Source organism: Daktulosphaira vitifoliae, unplaced genomic scaffold, assembly GCF_025091365.1.
Source record: "Daktulosphaira vitifoliae isolate Bord-2020 unplaced genomic scaffold, ASM2509136v1 Scaffold_1, whole genome shotgun sequence".
In the NCBI taxonomy this organism is placed as follows: Eukaryota; Metazoa; Arthropoda; class Insecta; order Hemiptera; family Phylloxeridae; genus Daktulosphaira; species Daktulosphaira vitifoliae.
The window spans coordinates 51,218,652-51,237,341 of NW_026099572.1; the positions used below are offsets into that span (position 1 = coordinate 51,218,652).

The window sequence follows — 18,690 nt, forward strand, 5'->3', positions numbered from 1 at the left end:
TTTTATGTTTGAAAAAAACCTACATTCAACCTAGTAATTTAAACTTTAGATATGTACAAGCAATCGCATATAAGTTATAAATTTTCAGGCAAAGCATTCGGACGTAATTAAGCATTTATTTTAAAAATATAAAAAATGAAAAAAACATTTAAGTCAGTATTTATAATATTAACTAGGGTGACAAATAACTTGAGCTAACCCCGCATAGAATATCATAAAATTCTGTTCAAACAATTTTTGGAGTATCTTTAACAATTACATCAATATCATTGATATAACTACCGTTTGAAAAATGAGAGTATATTCATAACATTAAAAAATGAAAATATAAAGTTGACGATCAATATGGGTTGAATGAATCAGACCCATATATCATCCAATGTATATAATTTAAAGCTGTAACGAATTAAAATCTATTTCGGTAGAGCCCTTTTGTTTGCGACTTTGTTTAACAACGTATAGGTGTCTGATAACCATTCGCTGTTGTAAACAAATATAGTGTAATAAGTATAATCTGCGATAGTTAATTACTCTACAGTGATTGTCGAATGCACATGGCTGTATTATATCATTAGGCACGAGAACTTCATCTCATGAAAACAGATAATACATAAAATATATAATATTTTATCTATTGTAATAGAACGTAAGTAATATACATTATATTCGGGCGGTTGTGACAATTCAACTAGTTGTATTAATGAGTTAGTGGTCACAGATCGCATACCGAGGGTACATACCGATAAGAGTATCCGATAAGGGATGAACGAAAGCAAAGAAGAGCAAACATAATCAAAAAAGTATCGAGATCTAAAAAACGTATAATTTATTTTTATTGTTTGTCATTATTTATTTAATTGTTTCTTCATTAGCGAGGACTCACATCCACAATGCAGTTTAGCCGAGATAATTAAAAAGTATCATTTCTTTGAAAAATTACTGAAAAATAAATAACATCATTAGTCAATTAGTCAATTTTGAGATACTTTTCCATATTTCTCAAAAAAAATAGAACAGAGCTTTTCAATTTTTAAAGACGATAAGCTTAATAAAATTAATTTCGTGTTTTTTGACATATCAGCAAAATCATTCAATGACAGCTGAATTTTCATGGACAGGCACGAAAAGACATCGTGGAAAATACGGTCACTTCGCATTAAAGCAAAAACATATTCAGAAATTTGGCGTCTGGGTGTTTATGTGTGCCACCTTCAAAAAATTTTTTTGATAACCCTTTTTTTTTACTCACCAAAAATTTTTTTTCTGCATTGTTAATCACCAAAATATTGATGAGCAAAATAAAAGTTATTGAGAACAAATTTTATGCATGACTGTAAATATTGTTATCTAAAAATATAATGCCACCAAGAGCCAGTCCCTCTAGTCCTCCCCTTAATACGTCTCTGCATTGAAGGTAAATATATTTCATTTTTATTTATAATATACAGAGTGGCCCACCACTCACTGACAACTTAAATAACTTTTGATCCAGTTAATATTTTTAGCTGATTTTTTTTTTAAATAATAGTTATACGTTAGGTCTATAGCTATATCTCAATAATTAATTTTTTTACATTTTATTAAAAATATTAATTATTTTTAAATTTTAAATAAAATGTAAAAAAAAATCTAAGATAGCTATTTTGTAGAGTATAATTTTAGAAAAATTTTAGTAAAAAAATATCTTATTAATATTCAGTAGTAAATAGTCTGTATGATTTTAAAGTTTGTGAAAATTAGAATTTTCATGTATTATTTTACGGTATTAAACATGGAAATACGTATTGAGAAAAGGACAGAAAAAACGCTATCTTTTCATTATTACTATAATTTGGAGGTGTGTAACTTTTTCCATGAAAATGACTTATACTTTTGAATGAGAGTGATAAGTAATAATTGCCTTATCTAATTTCTTATCATGGTATTTATGCCAAGTTTGTAATGTATACACACTATCATCATATGTATACACAGTAATCATGAAAAGATAGCGTTTTCTTCTGTCCTTTTCTCAATACGTATTTCAATGTTTAATACCGTAAAATAGTACATGAAAATTCAAATTTTCACAAACTTCAAAACGCTACAGAATATTTACTACTGAATATTAATAAGATATTTTTTTACTAAAATTTTTCTTAAATTCTACTCTACAAAATAGCTATCTTAGATTTTTTTTTTACATTTTATTTAAAATTTAAAAATAATTAATATTTTTAATAAAATGTAAAAAAATTAATTATTGAGATATAGCTATAGACCTAACGTATAACTATTATTTAAAAAAAAAAGTCAGCTAAAAATATTAACTGGATCAAAAGTTATTTAAGTTGTCAGTGAGTGGTGGGCCACCCTGTATTTAAAAATATCAAACATAATATCAAAAAAAAAAAGATAGTAATAAACTAAAACAATCAATTCATATATGACAACAATTACATATATTAATTATGAATTGAATAAAAAATTAAATCGTCATAAAAATACATATTTTACAAATTAAGGGTCACAATAAACATATGCGTAAAAATGAGTCATTGCCCATATTAACACCATGTGCGTGGACATAAATTTAAAAAAATAGGTCGTAAAACGATGAAAAATTAATGGATTGAATTGATTTTTGTAGGATATCTCAGAAATGTCATTGAGCAAGTCTGATGAAAATTTCAATCCTTAAGTCATAAAACACTGGCATTGGCGAGTGTTTTTCTCAAAAATGGTCGAAATTTTAAAACGCTCGCAGGCTCGCGGCAAAAATGACCTTGGCCAATAACTTACTCAGAGACTTGTGACCGAGTACTTTCGTTGAAAAAAAATTTGAAAACCCGAGCACGTTAAGTAATTTTTTCATAAAAGCTTTTTTTCTAGTTCTATCATATAATAAAATATGGTTTTAAGCAATTTAAATAAATGGTCAATTTTTAAAATGATTGATTAAAACTAGTTTAAAACGTTAATAAAACTTAAAAGACTGGATATTAACTTGTTAAAAAGTTAAGTTAATTTAATTAAGTTTAATTAAATAACTCATTACTTTTTTAAGCGATTTAACTTTTAATTTATTTCGTTACTTTTTTAACTTGAATTAATAATGTGTTTCAAGTTAATTTTAAGTTAATTCAGTTCAGTAATATTAAAATTACGTTAAATATGCATTTTACGATGGTGAGTAATTTTTTATATCCTTACTCTATAATCTATTATTTATTTTTATGCATCTATTATATCGTTGAAAAAAAAATTTGAAAACCCGAGCACGTTAAGTAATTAAAATAGTAATTATGAAATAAATACAATAAGCATTTAGCTCTTATTTAAAATAATTACACTTAAGTTATTTTCATCAGACGTTATAAAAATAAAACTTTTTCCTAGACTCAAGACTCTTGAATCGTGCATTAATGTAATATTTAGAACAATACAACAAGACCGTTTGAATAGTTTGGCTTACTAATCCCACTTTTTGGTCATGCCATAGATATTTGATAACTCTATTTTGTATTTAATTATTGAACTTAATGTATAATACGTCCCTTGTGTGAGTTTTATGTATCTATTTTATTTTATTATGACTTAATAAATATAAAAACAATATATATCGAGTTAATGGTATCTATGGGATAAATATAATCTAAGTTATTAGTTTATAGTATAAACTTTTATACAGCACAAAGTTTAAAAAATAATTTTGTTCATTTTTTATCATTTATAAATAAAAAACCAATTTAGTGTATACAAACACACTTAGAAAGCTGAATAAAAAATTATATCTTATGTATTGACTTCTATGCCAATTTTCACTTAGCGCTTACGAACGCAATTTATAGTATAAAAAATGATCACTATACAATAATTAAGCTCAATGATGTTTTCTTTTATTATTCGTCTGAATAAACTAAATAAAAATAATTTATGTGTAGCGAAAATAAGTATGAATAATATTTGATTATTGTTTTTCTAAAATTTTACATGTTAATTATTCCGTAATGTTGAGGATCTTATTTGGAATAACAAAATAAAAAAATACAGTGACGTAGTTAAGCGATGGCATAAGGGCCATGTCCTTTTATTGGCCAAATTATTTGAATTGAATAGCATAAAAAGGTTCAAAATATGGTTTTGTTAATGATTCTTTGGCTATGCTCCCCCTTATCTTGGCCAACAACGAATAATTTACGTTTTGTAAATAAATAAACTTAAATTTCACTTCACTAGTTATTCATACGTATGAAGATTTTATAAAATAAACAGATGTATAAAAACTTCACTGTTTATTATACCGAACAAAAGTAAAAATACCTAAATAATTTTTGACAATTAAATTTTTTAAATTATCTTTTTGTTTAAAGTGAATTATAATTTCAATTTGATTATATATTTGAATTTCAAATTGATTTCCACTTTATAAATAGCAATTAATAACAAAAATTAGTTTGTAGTACTATTAAGTATATTATCTGACCTGTTAATTAATTAATATGTCAATGACATATTTAAAAAATTTATTTTATTGTTTAAATTACCCATTTCAGAGATATTATTTTTGAACCTTAAATTATCAAAAATCAAGTACACTCGTAATACCACTAAACTTTTAGTTTTGTAATTTATTTGACTATTTTCTTAACAATATACAGTTACTAGATTGAAGCTAATAAATTTAAATAGACATCATGTATCACATGTCTCATTGTTATCATTTAAAAATGATAATATAATTAAGTATAACTGAACTACTGTTATATTTAATGATATAACAGCAAATAATTAACGCTAATATAGTTTGCTTTATGGAATATTTTGACTACTTTAGTTGTAACATGAAACACATTATTTCGAAACAGCCATATGGTTATAACATGCTCATGTTCTGTTTATACACTAGGTTTGCAAATTCCACTGCGCGTTTAAATTAAATGCTAATTACAAATAAAATAATGAGTAGTGTAATAATTATTTTGTTAAATAAAACAAAATTTCAATTTTTTTCCATTTAAAGTAAAAGTTATTTTTTTTTACTAAACTATGTTAAATAACATGTAGCTAAATTTGATAAAAAAAAAAATCACATGAATAATAACTTTGTCTGCAAACTTACAAATATAAGCATATCCAGTTCTTGAACACAGAAAGTAATGAATTCTACTATAGAATAGACGTGCTAAAAAATTCTAATCATTCTCGTATTTCTTGAGTAAGCATACACGATAATCTTATGGATGGCCACAAAAAGCCTAGATGAATTTTGCATGACCCCAGCGTTGCTTCAAAAGGTCATACAAGGCAAAGGAACATCACTATATGAATGTATCGTATTAAAGCGGTCACGACTAGCATACCTAAGTTCGATTTATTTATAATTTACCAGCTATTTTTCCCTCGTCCCTTGTTTTAACGAGGTCATCACTTTTTAACCATTTGTGATACAATGTGTACCCAGTGTACAGTTATTCGTATTGCAAGCGGTGTACAAAAAATGTATATATTATATAAATATTAAATCCAAAGATACAAATCCGCCGGAAAACCTCAACATCACGAACGTCATCTGCGTTTCTTTAATCTATATTAAATCTGTTTCCACTAAATTGTAAAATGACCGTACTATAAAAGTTCTTATTACTAAATTTTGTATTATATCCCAATAGCAATATAAAAATAATAATTATCAAAAATATAATGAGGTTAATGATAATAATGAATTAATAATAATGAGATTAATGTTAAAGAATCGTGAATTCGTTTTTTAATTAAAAAGTTTTTACATTTATTAAACAAATTTACCTTAATGAATTGTATTTTTTTTATTAAGTTTTTTTATACTTAAAATAGCTCGCCAATGAATAGTATTTAATTTTTAAAGTTCTTTATTAATTTATATTTTGATGTCATACTCCTCATTTCATTAATAAATATTTGTGCTCTAAAAAATTTTCTATGATAATAATGTAAAAATATTTATAATTAACTATGACAAAAATTTAAAATTATTAGTAAATGTTGAAAACGTTTACTAATGTGTATTGAAGTATAACTTAATTCAGACATTTTCTTTGTTGTAAGAATTACTAGAAACGCGACTTATTATAATCAGAATTTTTCAGTTAAATCTCAGTAGTTTTCATTCACCTGTCACGTTATCCTACTAACTGTTTGAATACTCAAATAAATAATCTTTTTTTACAACATTTGTTCAATTCTTGTAATTGTTTGTTAACATTTACTTTTCATCTAAAGCCAATCTTTATTTCAAACACATAGATAAATGTTATCTCTAAAATTCTCTTTAATTTTACTTTATTTTGATAATTGATTTTTAAATAAAACTCTATTTTTATATGATTATAAACTTTAATTAAATTATTATTTAAAGAGAGAATTATACATAAAACGCTGCTGTAATTAATAATCCATCAGTTTTAAAATTATAACGAGAATTACAACACAATTTTTATCATGCTTTGGCAGAATACTTTCCTGAACAACTTGGGAATACATTTTTAAATCTTACCTAACCTAAAACAATTATTAATGAATTTAAATTATATTTCTTTATTAATCCATACTATGTTTGTTTTCTATTTAAAAATAATATTTTATACCAAACAAAAGTATTTAAGAGAATTTTCCTTAAAGCTATTTAACATTAGGGGAGCAAAGGGCAAGTTGACGCTTGAAGCAAGATGATCAATTTTAATTAAAAAAATATAGTTATTTTTGCACATTTTTATAGAAATTCTTCAAATATATTAATCAAACAATGACAAAATTTTCGAAAATAATTTAAATGAACACGTGTGTTTTTTTTAATCGCTCTGATATCTTTTTTATAAGAAAAATATAATATTGTAGTTTTACGACGTGTAAAATTTTAACTTGAGCATGAAAAAATAAATTACAATTTTGTTATTGCAATAGCTAAAAAAAACCACAAATAAAAAATATTTTAAACTTTAATTCTTAATCAAATTATTCGGTAGACCAATTAAAAAATTGTATAATACATTCATAATTTCTTATGGGAGTAAAAAGTAGGACAAGATGACCAATTTGACTTTTTTAAATCAATCAATAAGTTTTATAATTATTAGAATTAATTAATGAACTTTTTAGGAATTAGTCACAATATATCAAGTAGTATTTTTACCATATTTCAAATATTTTTGGTCAATACTTTCTTTAAAAGATTCAAATCCTTAAGTACATATTAACGCTTCAAAAAATAAAATAAATTGAAATATTAGGGTTTTGAAAAACTTTTTAAAGGTTACATGAAAATCAGGCTCTTATTACAGATCCAGTACTGAATACAAACTAAAATATTAGCCCTCTTAAATACCATAATTGAACTATGGTTAGCCCAAAAAAAAAGAAAGTTCATCAACTGTCAATGCAGTTTTGTTATTGAAAGGACCACTTTCGAGTAAATTCTTATACCCCTTCATAGCTATGGCGCTGATTTTATTAACATAATATTTAAGTATGTTATTATGCGAACCATTGCTTTGTGAAAATTTGATTGATTTAAAATAAAAATTATTTTCATAACAGAATATTGCGTACTCGATTGAAAGAATAATACAATTGTACCCCACTCTTTGTGAACTCTTTGACTGAATAACTAAATGTGGTAGAAGTTATTCCACACAACTATTTAATTTTCGTAAACTATTCACTTTGTTATGTTTTACTTATGAATTTCGTTAACATGCAAACATTAAAATATACCATCTATAAAATGATCAATTCTTTTTAATGTATAAATGTGTTTTCTAAAAAAGTTTTTGGAAGATAATTCAAAAGCCGTCGATAGGAGCGCTGCCAGCGTACAGTGAAAGAACACTTGGATATAAAAATTGAATTGAAGGAAAGGAGGGAAGGTCAGCGAAAGAGCCACGACGACGTTCAACAGTCTGTTAGTCGTCAAATAGTCGACCGTCAGTTCTGTAGTCGTGTTCATTTCATTTTGCCACGTTTCTATAACAAAATTTGTTTTTTAATTTTGGTTATTATTAGTTTTACCTACTCGTAGTAAATTCACGGAAACACGATGCAATCCAGTTGGTTTCGGTTATCCGTTTTCGCGATAGTCGCATACTTAGCCATCTCATGCAATGCCGCCGACAATAAAGTAGAAACATTGCCTAATGGCCTCAAAATTGAATACGTCTTTACGTTAGATGGCTGTGAACCAAAATCGAAGAACAATGACATGCTCACCATGCATTACACTGGAAAATTAGTGGACGGAACCAAATTCGATTCTAGGTTAGTGAATTACACAAAAAAAATTTCAAATATTTTTAACATAATTATGGGCTTTGTAAAAAATGTTTTGATACTTCATTTTATCAGAAACTAATTCTGGTATAAACTAAAAAACATGAATAATATTACATTGGAATATAAGCCACATAAATTAATAGACAAAATTAGAAACAGTTCATTGGTATTTAATATTGTTATCGTATATCAAATAAAATGATAAAAAAGCAATCTTTGTACTTATCTGTCCGAGAATTTTTAACTACTTGCACGTAATTAAATTTACAATTTATAGTACAATCTTCTATGATGATACAAGACTATAAAAAATTTTATTTGAAAGTTACTCTATACTTCCAGCAATTATTTATTACTAAATCGTTTCCATATTCTTTATTTTAAACATATTATAAAAATGAAGAGGCTTCTGGTAAACTTAAAGTTAAAATATACTAATCTAATTATAAAACATAATATTTTTACATATATTACTTAAATAACAAATAGTCGTGTAGAGTCTGCATTGCAAACTTTTTAATAAGTAAAATTTAACGTAAAAATTCCACTCAAATTAATTATATTTGTGTTGTATGATTGCATGCATAAATACTTAAGATGTAATTTCATTAAATTTGAATGATAGAAGATAATTTTAAAATTTAGGAATGAGTCAGTAATTCGTAAATTAATAGCATTTTCTCCTAATTCCAATAACATTTCTTCTATCATATTATCCTGTTCACTTTTAAATTTTGGTTTAAGCGACAATAAAAACTAGTAAAACTTTTTATAGTGGAAACACTACAAATTATTCTAAATTATTTATAAATCAACTTATATTAAATCGTTTCATATTTGATTTCATAATTAAACAACATTGCTTAAATGTACCCATACAAATACCAAAGTTAATTTTGAACATTAATAAAATATTTTAAGAATTACCATTGTAAGCCCAGAGTAATGAAAATAAAGATGGTTATTATGAATATTTGACTAATATTAAATTTAACTGTGTTAAGGAACTTAGGCAGGTATTCAGTATTTATGAATTGTACAAAAATTATATTTATGTGTTTTTCAATATCACTTCAATAAGTAACTCAAAGCATTCATAGGGGGTCGTAAATCCGTTATTAATTTTTTTCATTCATGTGGCGCTAACATTCGAGATCATAGCACAATGTGGATAATTTATGTGAACTTTGTTAAATACCAGACTTCAATAATACCGTAAAACGCTTATTTATGTTTAAATATATACACATGCGATATCACGCTACGTTAAACTACTCAAAAACCTTTTAACGATCAACATTTATGGAACACTAACAAGGACAAAAATGATTTATTGAATATTTTTATGTATTTCCTAACAATTTTGTGAATTTAAGTTTTAAATATTTAATTAATAGAATCTTCTCTAATAAAGCAAAAGGTAGCTCAATGTCTTCTCACTTTAGACTTATGCAAAGCAAAATACTTATAAAGCTTTTGTTGTATGTTAAAAGTTATCAATCTGCTATCTTAAAATAATATCACTAAATTTTAATTGTTATACGCGTTTAGATATTACAAATATCTGTAATATTTACAATATAATCATAAAACTGTGTGAGCTTTTTTGACTTCTCATATATAAACGGGACAGTAAAAAATATGTTAAAGTGTCATTTGAAATTTCGCAAAATCCTTTTTCATAAAGGTGAAAAAATAGTTTTTTGAACTGAGCTCATGAGATGATCACATCCGACCAAGAAACATTTATTTTTCGGAAAGCTGGTGTGAATCATTTGTCATGTGTACGTTATGTCGGGGGCGAGTGCGTGTGTACGACGGTGGTACGTTTAAAAAAACTTGCGTTCAAATGTAATCGGTTGTTATTTTCATTTGAAAACGTTTCGCTGAACAAAATGATAAACGATCTCGTAGTACGTTGGCATTAAATATGTAACGTTAAGCGTATAAAATACCTGAATGGTCCGTAAATAGTGTTCAGAAACACTATCATTGTATTATATTATAATGACACTATCATGATATTATGATGAGTTTATAAAAAAACTGTTATATTTTTATTGTACGTTACTTTGTACGAGCGAAAACATGACTTTTAGTCGAATTTAAGTATAATATAGGAGATAAATATGTATTATTTGTATAATAAAGTTAGTATTTTAATTTTATTTTTTCATATATCTAACTCGTAAGTAATTGTTTGTGGTTGACTTTGCCTTCCAAGAGACGACTATACTTTATAAAATTCTTTAGGATAGAAACAACAATAGACTTAGGATTAACATGATTTTTAAAACTCAAGTCTTGCGTTAGATCCCTCGAGACACCAAGAAGCTGTTATCACGTACAAAAATAACTTGCCAGTATAATTTTATGAATATTTTACCAACATCTTGATTAAATGCAAGTATAAGTTATGAGTATTTTTATCTATATTTTCGTCTTAAGACGTTTCATTTAATAAGGTTACAATTGGCACTCTAGGTGGCCATCGTGGAGACTAGAGACGTACTCTAGTCATCATGTAGACAATATATTATATTATCATTTATTATTTATACCACCCGGATTACACATCTTAAACAGCGAATATTAAAGAGAAAATATATCATGAAAATCCATTATTGTTTGTCCTATAATCTGATATATACTATATACCTATAACTACTTGATACTACTCTAAACTAATGGAATATTTTACAAACTTTTCCTAGACGAGCTTTTATTATTAACTTCATCTATTAACAAGTATAAAAGTTAAATTATAATGCTGATTTTAGCATTACGCCTGACTTGAACAAGATGACCACGACAGTTGGGTAAGGGAAAAATAAGTACGTAACTTGGGTCAAACGAAATAAAAGACCCTTTTCTTTTCTTTCTTTTTACTTCATTCTCTGAACTTAACATAGGTTTCTCCATTAAGTTAACGTCTACTAGACCGGAAACCGAATTTTTCGATTAACCTGCTACGAAAGTCGGCTACAACGCGACTCATGGCATCCCACAAAGATTTATATCAAACGTTATCCCTCACTCGTCCTGAGCGTTTTTACTGTGTTGAATATTTTATCAATAAAATCAAAATGAATAACTATTTTATGTAAAACATCTCAATGTACAAACATTTGGAGTTTTTGGAGATGTTGCCGACAGCTTTTTAATAAAATATTAGATTAGTATAATTTGTAAACGTTTAAATATAAAAATAACTACAAGAAAAAAATCGAAACAATTTAATAAATATATATACGGGACATATCAAAAAAATATTTTTTCAATAAATTTGCATTTAAAATAAAAAAAATATCCATTATGAAGTTTTATATTAAATACTCTTTTTTTAGGTTAATTGTAATTATCAACTACTTGAAAGTAAACTCATTATTTATAAAGTAATAGAAATTCCATTAGATATAATCTTTATACATCGAAAATATTGTTAAATGCAAATAATTAATTAATTATCATCACCGATTGATAGACAGTACAGAACTAAAATTAATCACATCGCGTTAAAAATAATAGAATTGTGTTGTTCTATAGTATTAATTGCATTTTTCTTTTCGCCTAAGACTTAGACTTACAATATCTATGAAAAAACTTCAAGTTCCTATTTATTGCAATGCAAAATTTATAGATACTTACAAATCAAACCGTGTTTGATATTCTCTTTCGAAGTTTATTCTAGTAAAAACATTTATATTGTTTTTGATTGTTCATGTAGAATTAATATCTACGGGAATCGAATATATACTTAAAATAAAACCTTAAGTATCTCAAGTTTGAACACAACAATTGCTCAAACTAAAAAATGTTTAGTTCAAACCTTCTTACTCATGATTTTATGAAGTTTTCTTTATTGCACCATAAAGATATTTATTAAATGTTTAAATATTATATGAGAATTAATAATAAAAGCAAACGAAAAACAATATAAGTTCTACAAGAATGTTTATTGTTAAAAATAACATAGTTTTTAAGCTATATTAAAATTATGAGATCGAGGGTCATTTGAATTTAAAATTATGTAAAGAGAACGAGAAAACCACAAAACCAAGGAAACATCTTTATAGAAAAATAAAATAAAAATACTATGACCCTTTTTAAGCCTTTTCATTTCTGACTCAGCAATTATACAAAGAGCAACGTTTTAGTTTAATTTTACATTATACCATACACCTATACATATATGACTATAAAAAAAAAAAATTTATAACCAACAGTTATTATAAACTAGAGTTTCATTTCTTTATCATACTGTACTGGTATTTTATTCTCTTGGTGCATTTATAAGTTTTTATTTATAATGCAAGCAACCATTTTAAATGTCTAATGAACTTCATTAACAATTGAACTTAACTATTCATTTATGAGTTTTTATAGCTATTGTAAGCTTAAACATCCAATTACATAAATAACCTAAACTAATTATACAATACAATACTCTAATTCGATTTAAATTTTATATAAATTATAAAATACTTTACGATACATTAGAACATTTTTCGACAATATCCTATTTATTCTTTTAAATAAAAAAAAATTAAAATACACACAGTTCTTTTTCAGAAAAAATTAATGTCATTCATAATACTATTTTTTAATTATAAATAATTGTTAGTAACCATAAACCTTTCAGAAATTTTTAATTTTTCTTGACTTTATTATTACAACAAATATATTTAGACAGTATACTTACAATAATTAACACATGGTATTAACGCTGCGTGTTAACACTGTTTGGTATTTCATATTATTAACATTTACTTGAAATTCCTTTAACCTATTCATGAAATCGTCAAGCATAACGTTGTTTCGTGTCAAATTATATACTTTATCAATACCTATTGACTATGTAAAACGTTATAATGTCAAACTCGATAAATTATACGCTCTAAAAGTTATTAAATATTACAAAGTATACTTATATACTTCCATGAATAAGTTTGATCACTTTGAATTAACTGACAAAGAGTAAATAAAAATAAATTTTCATCGTTCATTACTCTGTCATAACATCTACTGTTATTACATTACCATAATAAAACAAATTCTTATACAAACGATGTTCTGAAATTTAATGGCTATCAGTAAGGCCACCCCAATAGCCAAAAATAATAATATCATTTTTTTTAGTAAAACTAATTTTGTGCTTATACTTTATTTTTTGTAAATTCCAATTCTTAACAAACGAGTTTTCACATTAATATAACTATAACAAGCAAAAAAATGTACATAATTTCAAAGTTTTTGCATTTTAAAATTTCAAACAACTCATTAAAGCCATTGTAAATCTGTGAATGTTTATATCATTTTATTTTTAAGAAATTAAATAATGCTAGGATTTAAAAATGCTATGAGCATAATACGCACATAAGATGTTTATTACATAATGCTTATAACTGCTTAAAATGGAACGAAGGTATTTCTCTGAAGCGTATATTATATAATTTTGGCTCTTCTAACGAAATCACTCGTTGTAAAACTCGTTTTTAACTAATTTAAAAAAGAATTAAACAATTTTACGAGTATTCACGATTATAACATTATTTCTGGCTTTCGGGAATTAATTATCACTGACAACCAAGGTCGCACATGGAAAGTGAAAAGAGAATCTTAACTTGTGTGTTTTTTTTTCTAAGAAAGTAAAATAAAAACAATATTTTTAGATTTTTACGTAGGTAATAAACCCCGTAACAAATGAAAGCGAAAGTAACTATTTCATAATATAGTAAATCTTAGCATACATTTAATCTATAATTACATCCTGATAAAAATTTTACTCGCCGCTAATGTGCGATAAAGAATAAGCGAGACGAATGCTTATTTTATTGGCTATGATATTCAATTTTAAAATTATCATAAAATTTGTGTAAACGAGATGTAATCTGTAATGAAAACACTTTGACATACAGTTCGTCTTCATTAAAATCCGAGTCATTGATTAAAAAACAAGTTGATTAATTTGCTCATTTGAATACGAAAGTTTTGATACCCGGATGTTAACTGCAAGTACAGTCATTGCTATAAATAAAATGTTAGTCAATTGTACAAGTGAACGAGTAAATTAAATTTGAAAAAAATAACAATTTTAATTTGTCGTCGTAAATAATTTACACAGTTATTGTGTGCGAGGTGGCGAAAGGTTCATGTTTTCTGCTTTCACCGGCTGACCATGGTGCTTTTTAAATGTATACGCTTTCCAAACCGGATGGACTGTGATGTCGCTGACGCATAGAATCCCAATAATCTTCGAGTACTTTCCACGTCATGAAGTCTCGTCTACACACCGGTTATTAAACGATTTAATGTGTTTATAACTACCGTTTGATTTTACAATGCGAAAACAAGCTGCTTAATTATTTGCAAGCGTTATTCATTCGTTATTCTACTCTTGAGCTATTGTTATTGCAATTTTTATATCGAGTATTGTCAAATCAAATCTGCGAATCAAATCATACACTTTCTACGGGCAAAGTATTATTCTTAATGTCTTTTAATTAAATTGTATAATTGTTTAAAACCATTACTGTTCTAGCCCACTATTATTCGCTCAACACCCAATCATGTCAAAAGTCAAAATGAAATTAAACTTTGATTATTAACTGAATCCATAGAAGCATATCTTAATTGTTTAATTACAATTAATGACAATAAGTGTCTTATTAGAACTAGTTGAAACTAGCTCTTAAACCTAAAACTGAGTTGTGTAGAGTAGAGTTTTATTTTTCAGAAAGGTTTGGTCAATAACTATTCATTTTATATATGAAACAATGTAAACAAATTTCAGCTTTATGGTTTTGTTGGTGGCTTATGTTTGAAAATAATAGGTATATTTTAATTATATATATAATAGTTTTAACGAAGATATAGAATAGATAAATTTTCTTTGACAACCTCTTTATGATAGACCCAGGGTTCATTTGTATTATTTAAGATTTGTGCAGTGTCACAGACAGGTGCGTGAATTTATTCCGACCCGATGAGCACGAAAAATTAATTTCATTTTATTTGTTTTCGTATTCTTAATGTTGTCAGTTACGCTTAAAAACTTTGGACATAAAAAAGTTCCAAATGATTAAAGTTTGGTGGTTAAAAGTAACTGAGTTGTCCTTTCTAATTGTAACTAGGATAACCGAGTTAAAGGGTCCGTCGAGAGATCAACACTATTCCTTACCTTTTGAATTCTTTATACACGATGGCCTTACGGTCACCTTTACACACCCTTCAGGATGAAGTTTTCAACTATTTAATTAATTATTAAAACCCATTAAATTTAACAACTTGTTTTTTTTATTACAGCCATGACAGAGACCAACCATTTACTTTCCAATTGGGAGTAGGACAAGTAATTAAGGGATGGGACTTAGGATTAACTAAGATGTGTGTCGGCGAAAAGAGAAAGTTGACAATTCCACCAGAATTAGCATACGGTGACCGTGGAGCAGGAAATGTTATTCCTGGAGGTATGTAATAATCGTTATCCCATATACTTTATACATTTTAATTTTACAATTGTCATAATTATACTCGAGATATAGATTTGCTATATATATACTAAAGAATTATTCAATAATATTGATTGAATTATTTATTAATCTACTAATTTCCCAGCTGTTTTGATTATTATTTTATTTCCGTTTTACCAATCCCATCTTAATGAATTATTGGGCCGAACGCCTCTTATTTTATTTTATTTTTTAATATACAAAAATGTATTTATTTAAAAATATCCTATTTTATAATTTTATAATTATTAGCTTAATATTATATATTGAAAGTTTCAAATATATATATATAATATTTTTAAGTACTTAATGAATCTCCAAACGTTAAAGTCCCCGTCTTATCCCATATTCCTTTAAATCATTTTTCAACACTATAAACATTTAATTTGCAATTTTCATGTAATTCTTTATACTTTTTTTTAAATAGGCGCCACTTTGATCTTTGATGTTGAACTTTTGAACGTTGGTGATCAAGCACCCACAACCAATGTGTTCAGAGAAATCGATCAAGACAAGGACAAACAACTCTCCAGGGATGAAGTCAGCGAATATCTGAAAAAGCAAATGGCAGCCGCCGAAGGAACAGAAGGCGGCGAAGACATCAAACAAATGATGTCCGACCATGAAAAATTGGTAGAAGAAATTTTCCAACACGAAGACAAAGACAAAAACGGGTTCATATCGCATGACGAATTCTCTGGACCAAAACACGATGAACTATAATTTTAGGGACTAATAAAATAATTAAATTTAAACATACTACGTTAGAATAATATCAAAATGAAAGTGCTCGTTCAAGGGAAGTATTTCAATATTATGATTAATGATATTGTTTTTTTTCCTTCATACGAAAACAAGAATAAATTCCCAATGGGCGTTTTCTCTTCTTACGAATGTATTTATTTGTATTCATCAAACACGATACTATTATTAGTAAATAAGCGATTTGATAGTCGTAATTGATGGTTTATTGTTAAAAGCCCATACTTTTTTTTTATTGGAAATTTTTGTAAGAAGACTGTTGAAATAAAAATGTTTTTTGTAAACCTGAGTATTTATTTATTTTTAATAAATTCATTAAGTCAACAAACACATTTTTCAAAAACATGTGACACGTCTATTTTCAAAAATACAAAAATGCACACAACTTTACAACATTATAATTATTCCATGAATGTAATTTATATAAGTTTAATAATTATTATTCACGTCACTTTTAATCCACGCTTTTGTGTACCATGACATTTGGAACATTTTGTACTTTTTAATTTGCTATTTGACACTGTTATTTTTCATTTAAAATAAATACCTAAGTGATGTTAACGTCAAACATTTAAATCTATAAACATTAAGAGATACAATTAAACATTAAAATAAATACAAATTGATGAATTATTCATAACGATGATTCATAACAAATTTCCTCAAGTAATTGAAAAGTTTAAGCAACGTATTCAAAAATAAAATTAAAATTATCTTATACATTATATCCTACTTAAAATATGTCTATTGAACTAAACATAATGAAAAGTTCTTCGATATTCAATTAAAAAATTAAAAAAAACTTATCTTTATTATAGAAATAAAAAANCAATTAAAAAATTAAAAAAAACTTATCTTTATTATAGAAATAAAAAAATTTCATATATTTACAAAATTATAATAAATAAAAAATATGAGAAGTTTTTTTATAAAGAATTTATAGATAAATAATATTTTATGGGTTTATAAATACTAAATTAATACAAATAAATATAATCTGAAGTGACAGAGATTTAAACTCTATGAGTCCTTTCTATAAATCAATCTCATTTAATCACATATTATAACACTTAAAAAATACAAGTATAAAATTAAATAATTAATACGAATCTAGTGATGAACCAAAATATTTTATTAAGACTTATAGCCTTAACCTTACTTAAATAAAAAAATTCAAAATAATATTTAAATGAACTCAGTATAATGAGTAAGTGATATTTACATATGTTTAAGTAAAATAGGATATTTGATGGATATATTTTTAAGTAGGTACACGTGTAAATTATTAATTTAGATTACTAATTTCTCCTTAAAATTTCCTAATTTAATCTATGAATTAACACTATTACAAACGATGTAATTATACTTATAAATATATCAATGTGTATAACAACTAAATGACAAAAAATCGAAAAAACAAACAATATTTGTTGTTACAATCGAAAAATATTATTTATAAGGTATTTATCATATATTTTACTTTGATAGGTGCTAAAATCCATTGAAATTTTTGTATTTATACAATATAATATATAAATACAAACACTTATGGATATATATTTATCCATAATATGAAAGTACATTAGCTTATGATTGTGATAACAGACTGTCCCAATATTTCTCATTTATCTATTTTAATTTAAAATTTTGTTTACTACTATACTATAGAATTATATACTAGTTCTTTTGTAATAGTTAGTTATCATTCGTTTAGTATACAAACAAAATTCTCACTTAAGCTGTTTCACTTCCGTGCTTGATACCATCGATATAAATATAATAAGAAATTGAACAGATTATGTAACACAGTTAGAAAGTTTAAAACCGTTTTAAAAATAAGAAATATAGTACAAGAAAGTATAATTCTCATGAAATAAAAGTATAAACATCTTGAGGGCAGATAAGATAAGTAAGTAGTTTTACGTTTTAGTTTTAAAAAATAAAATACACTAAAAATCCTAAAGTACTTTCTTGTACCTGCTTCCGTTGTACCGATTACTCATACATTATTATCTAATTTATACGGTTTTACTCATCATGTAACAATACCATCAGCAATGGTATGATCCCCATAGACAATAGTTATTTACATAAGAAACAAAAATAACTAAGATTTTTAACTATTTATTTT

General features: G+C 25.7%; 1 protein-coding gene across 1 annotated transcript; it reads left to right on the plus strand.

Annotated features, from left to right (window-relative positions):
• Nucleotides 1-7,899: 7,899 nt before the first annotated feature.
• Nucleotides 7,900-16,843, plus strand: LOC126906424 (peptidyl-prolyl cis-trans isomerase FKBP2). The gene is made up of 3 exons (XM_050687045.1): nt 7,900-8,271; nt 15,592-15,755; nt 16,225-16,843. Exons 1-3 carry the CDS (start codon nt 8,054-8,056, stop codon nt 16,518-16,520), a joined length of 678 nt encoding a protein of 225 aa, XP_050543002.1. The 5' UTR covers nt 7,900-8,053; the 3' UTR covers nt 16,521-16,843.
• Nucleotides 16,844-18,690: the final 1,847 nt, after the last annotated feature.

Bases quoted from the DNA above. Each gene is read 5' to 3' on its own strand.
- LOC126906424 (XM_050687045.1), top strand. From the start codon at position 8,054: ATGCAATCCAGTTGGTTTCGGTTATCCGTTTTCGCGATAGTCGCATAC. The intron at 8,272-15,591 runs GTTAGTGAATTA...TTTTTATTACAG, and splicing joins GGAACCAAATTCGATTCTAG to CCATGACAGAGACCAACCAT. The intron at 15,756-16,224 runs GTATGTAATAAT...TTTTTTAAATAG, and splicing joins AGGAAATGTTATTCCTGGAG to GCGCCACTTTGATCTTTGAT.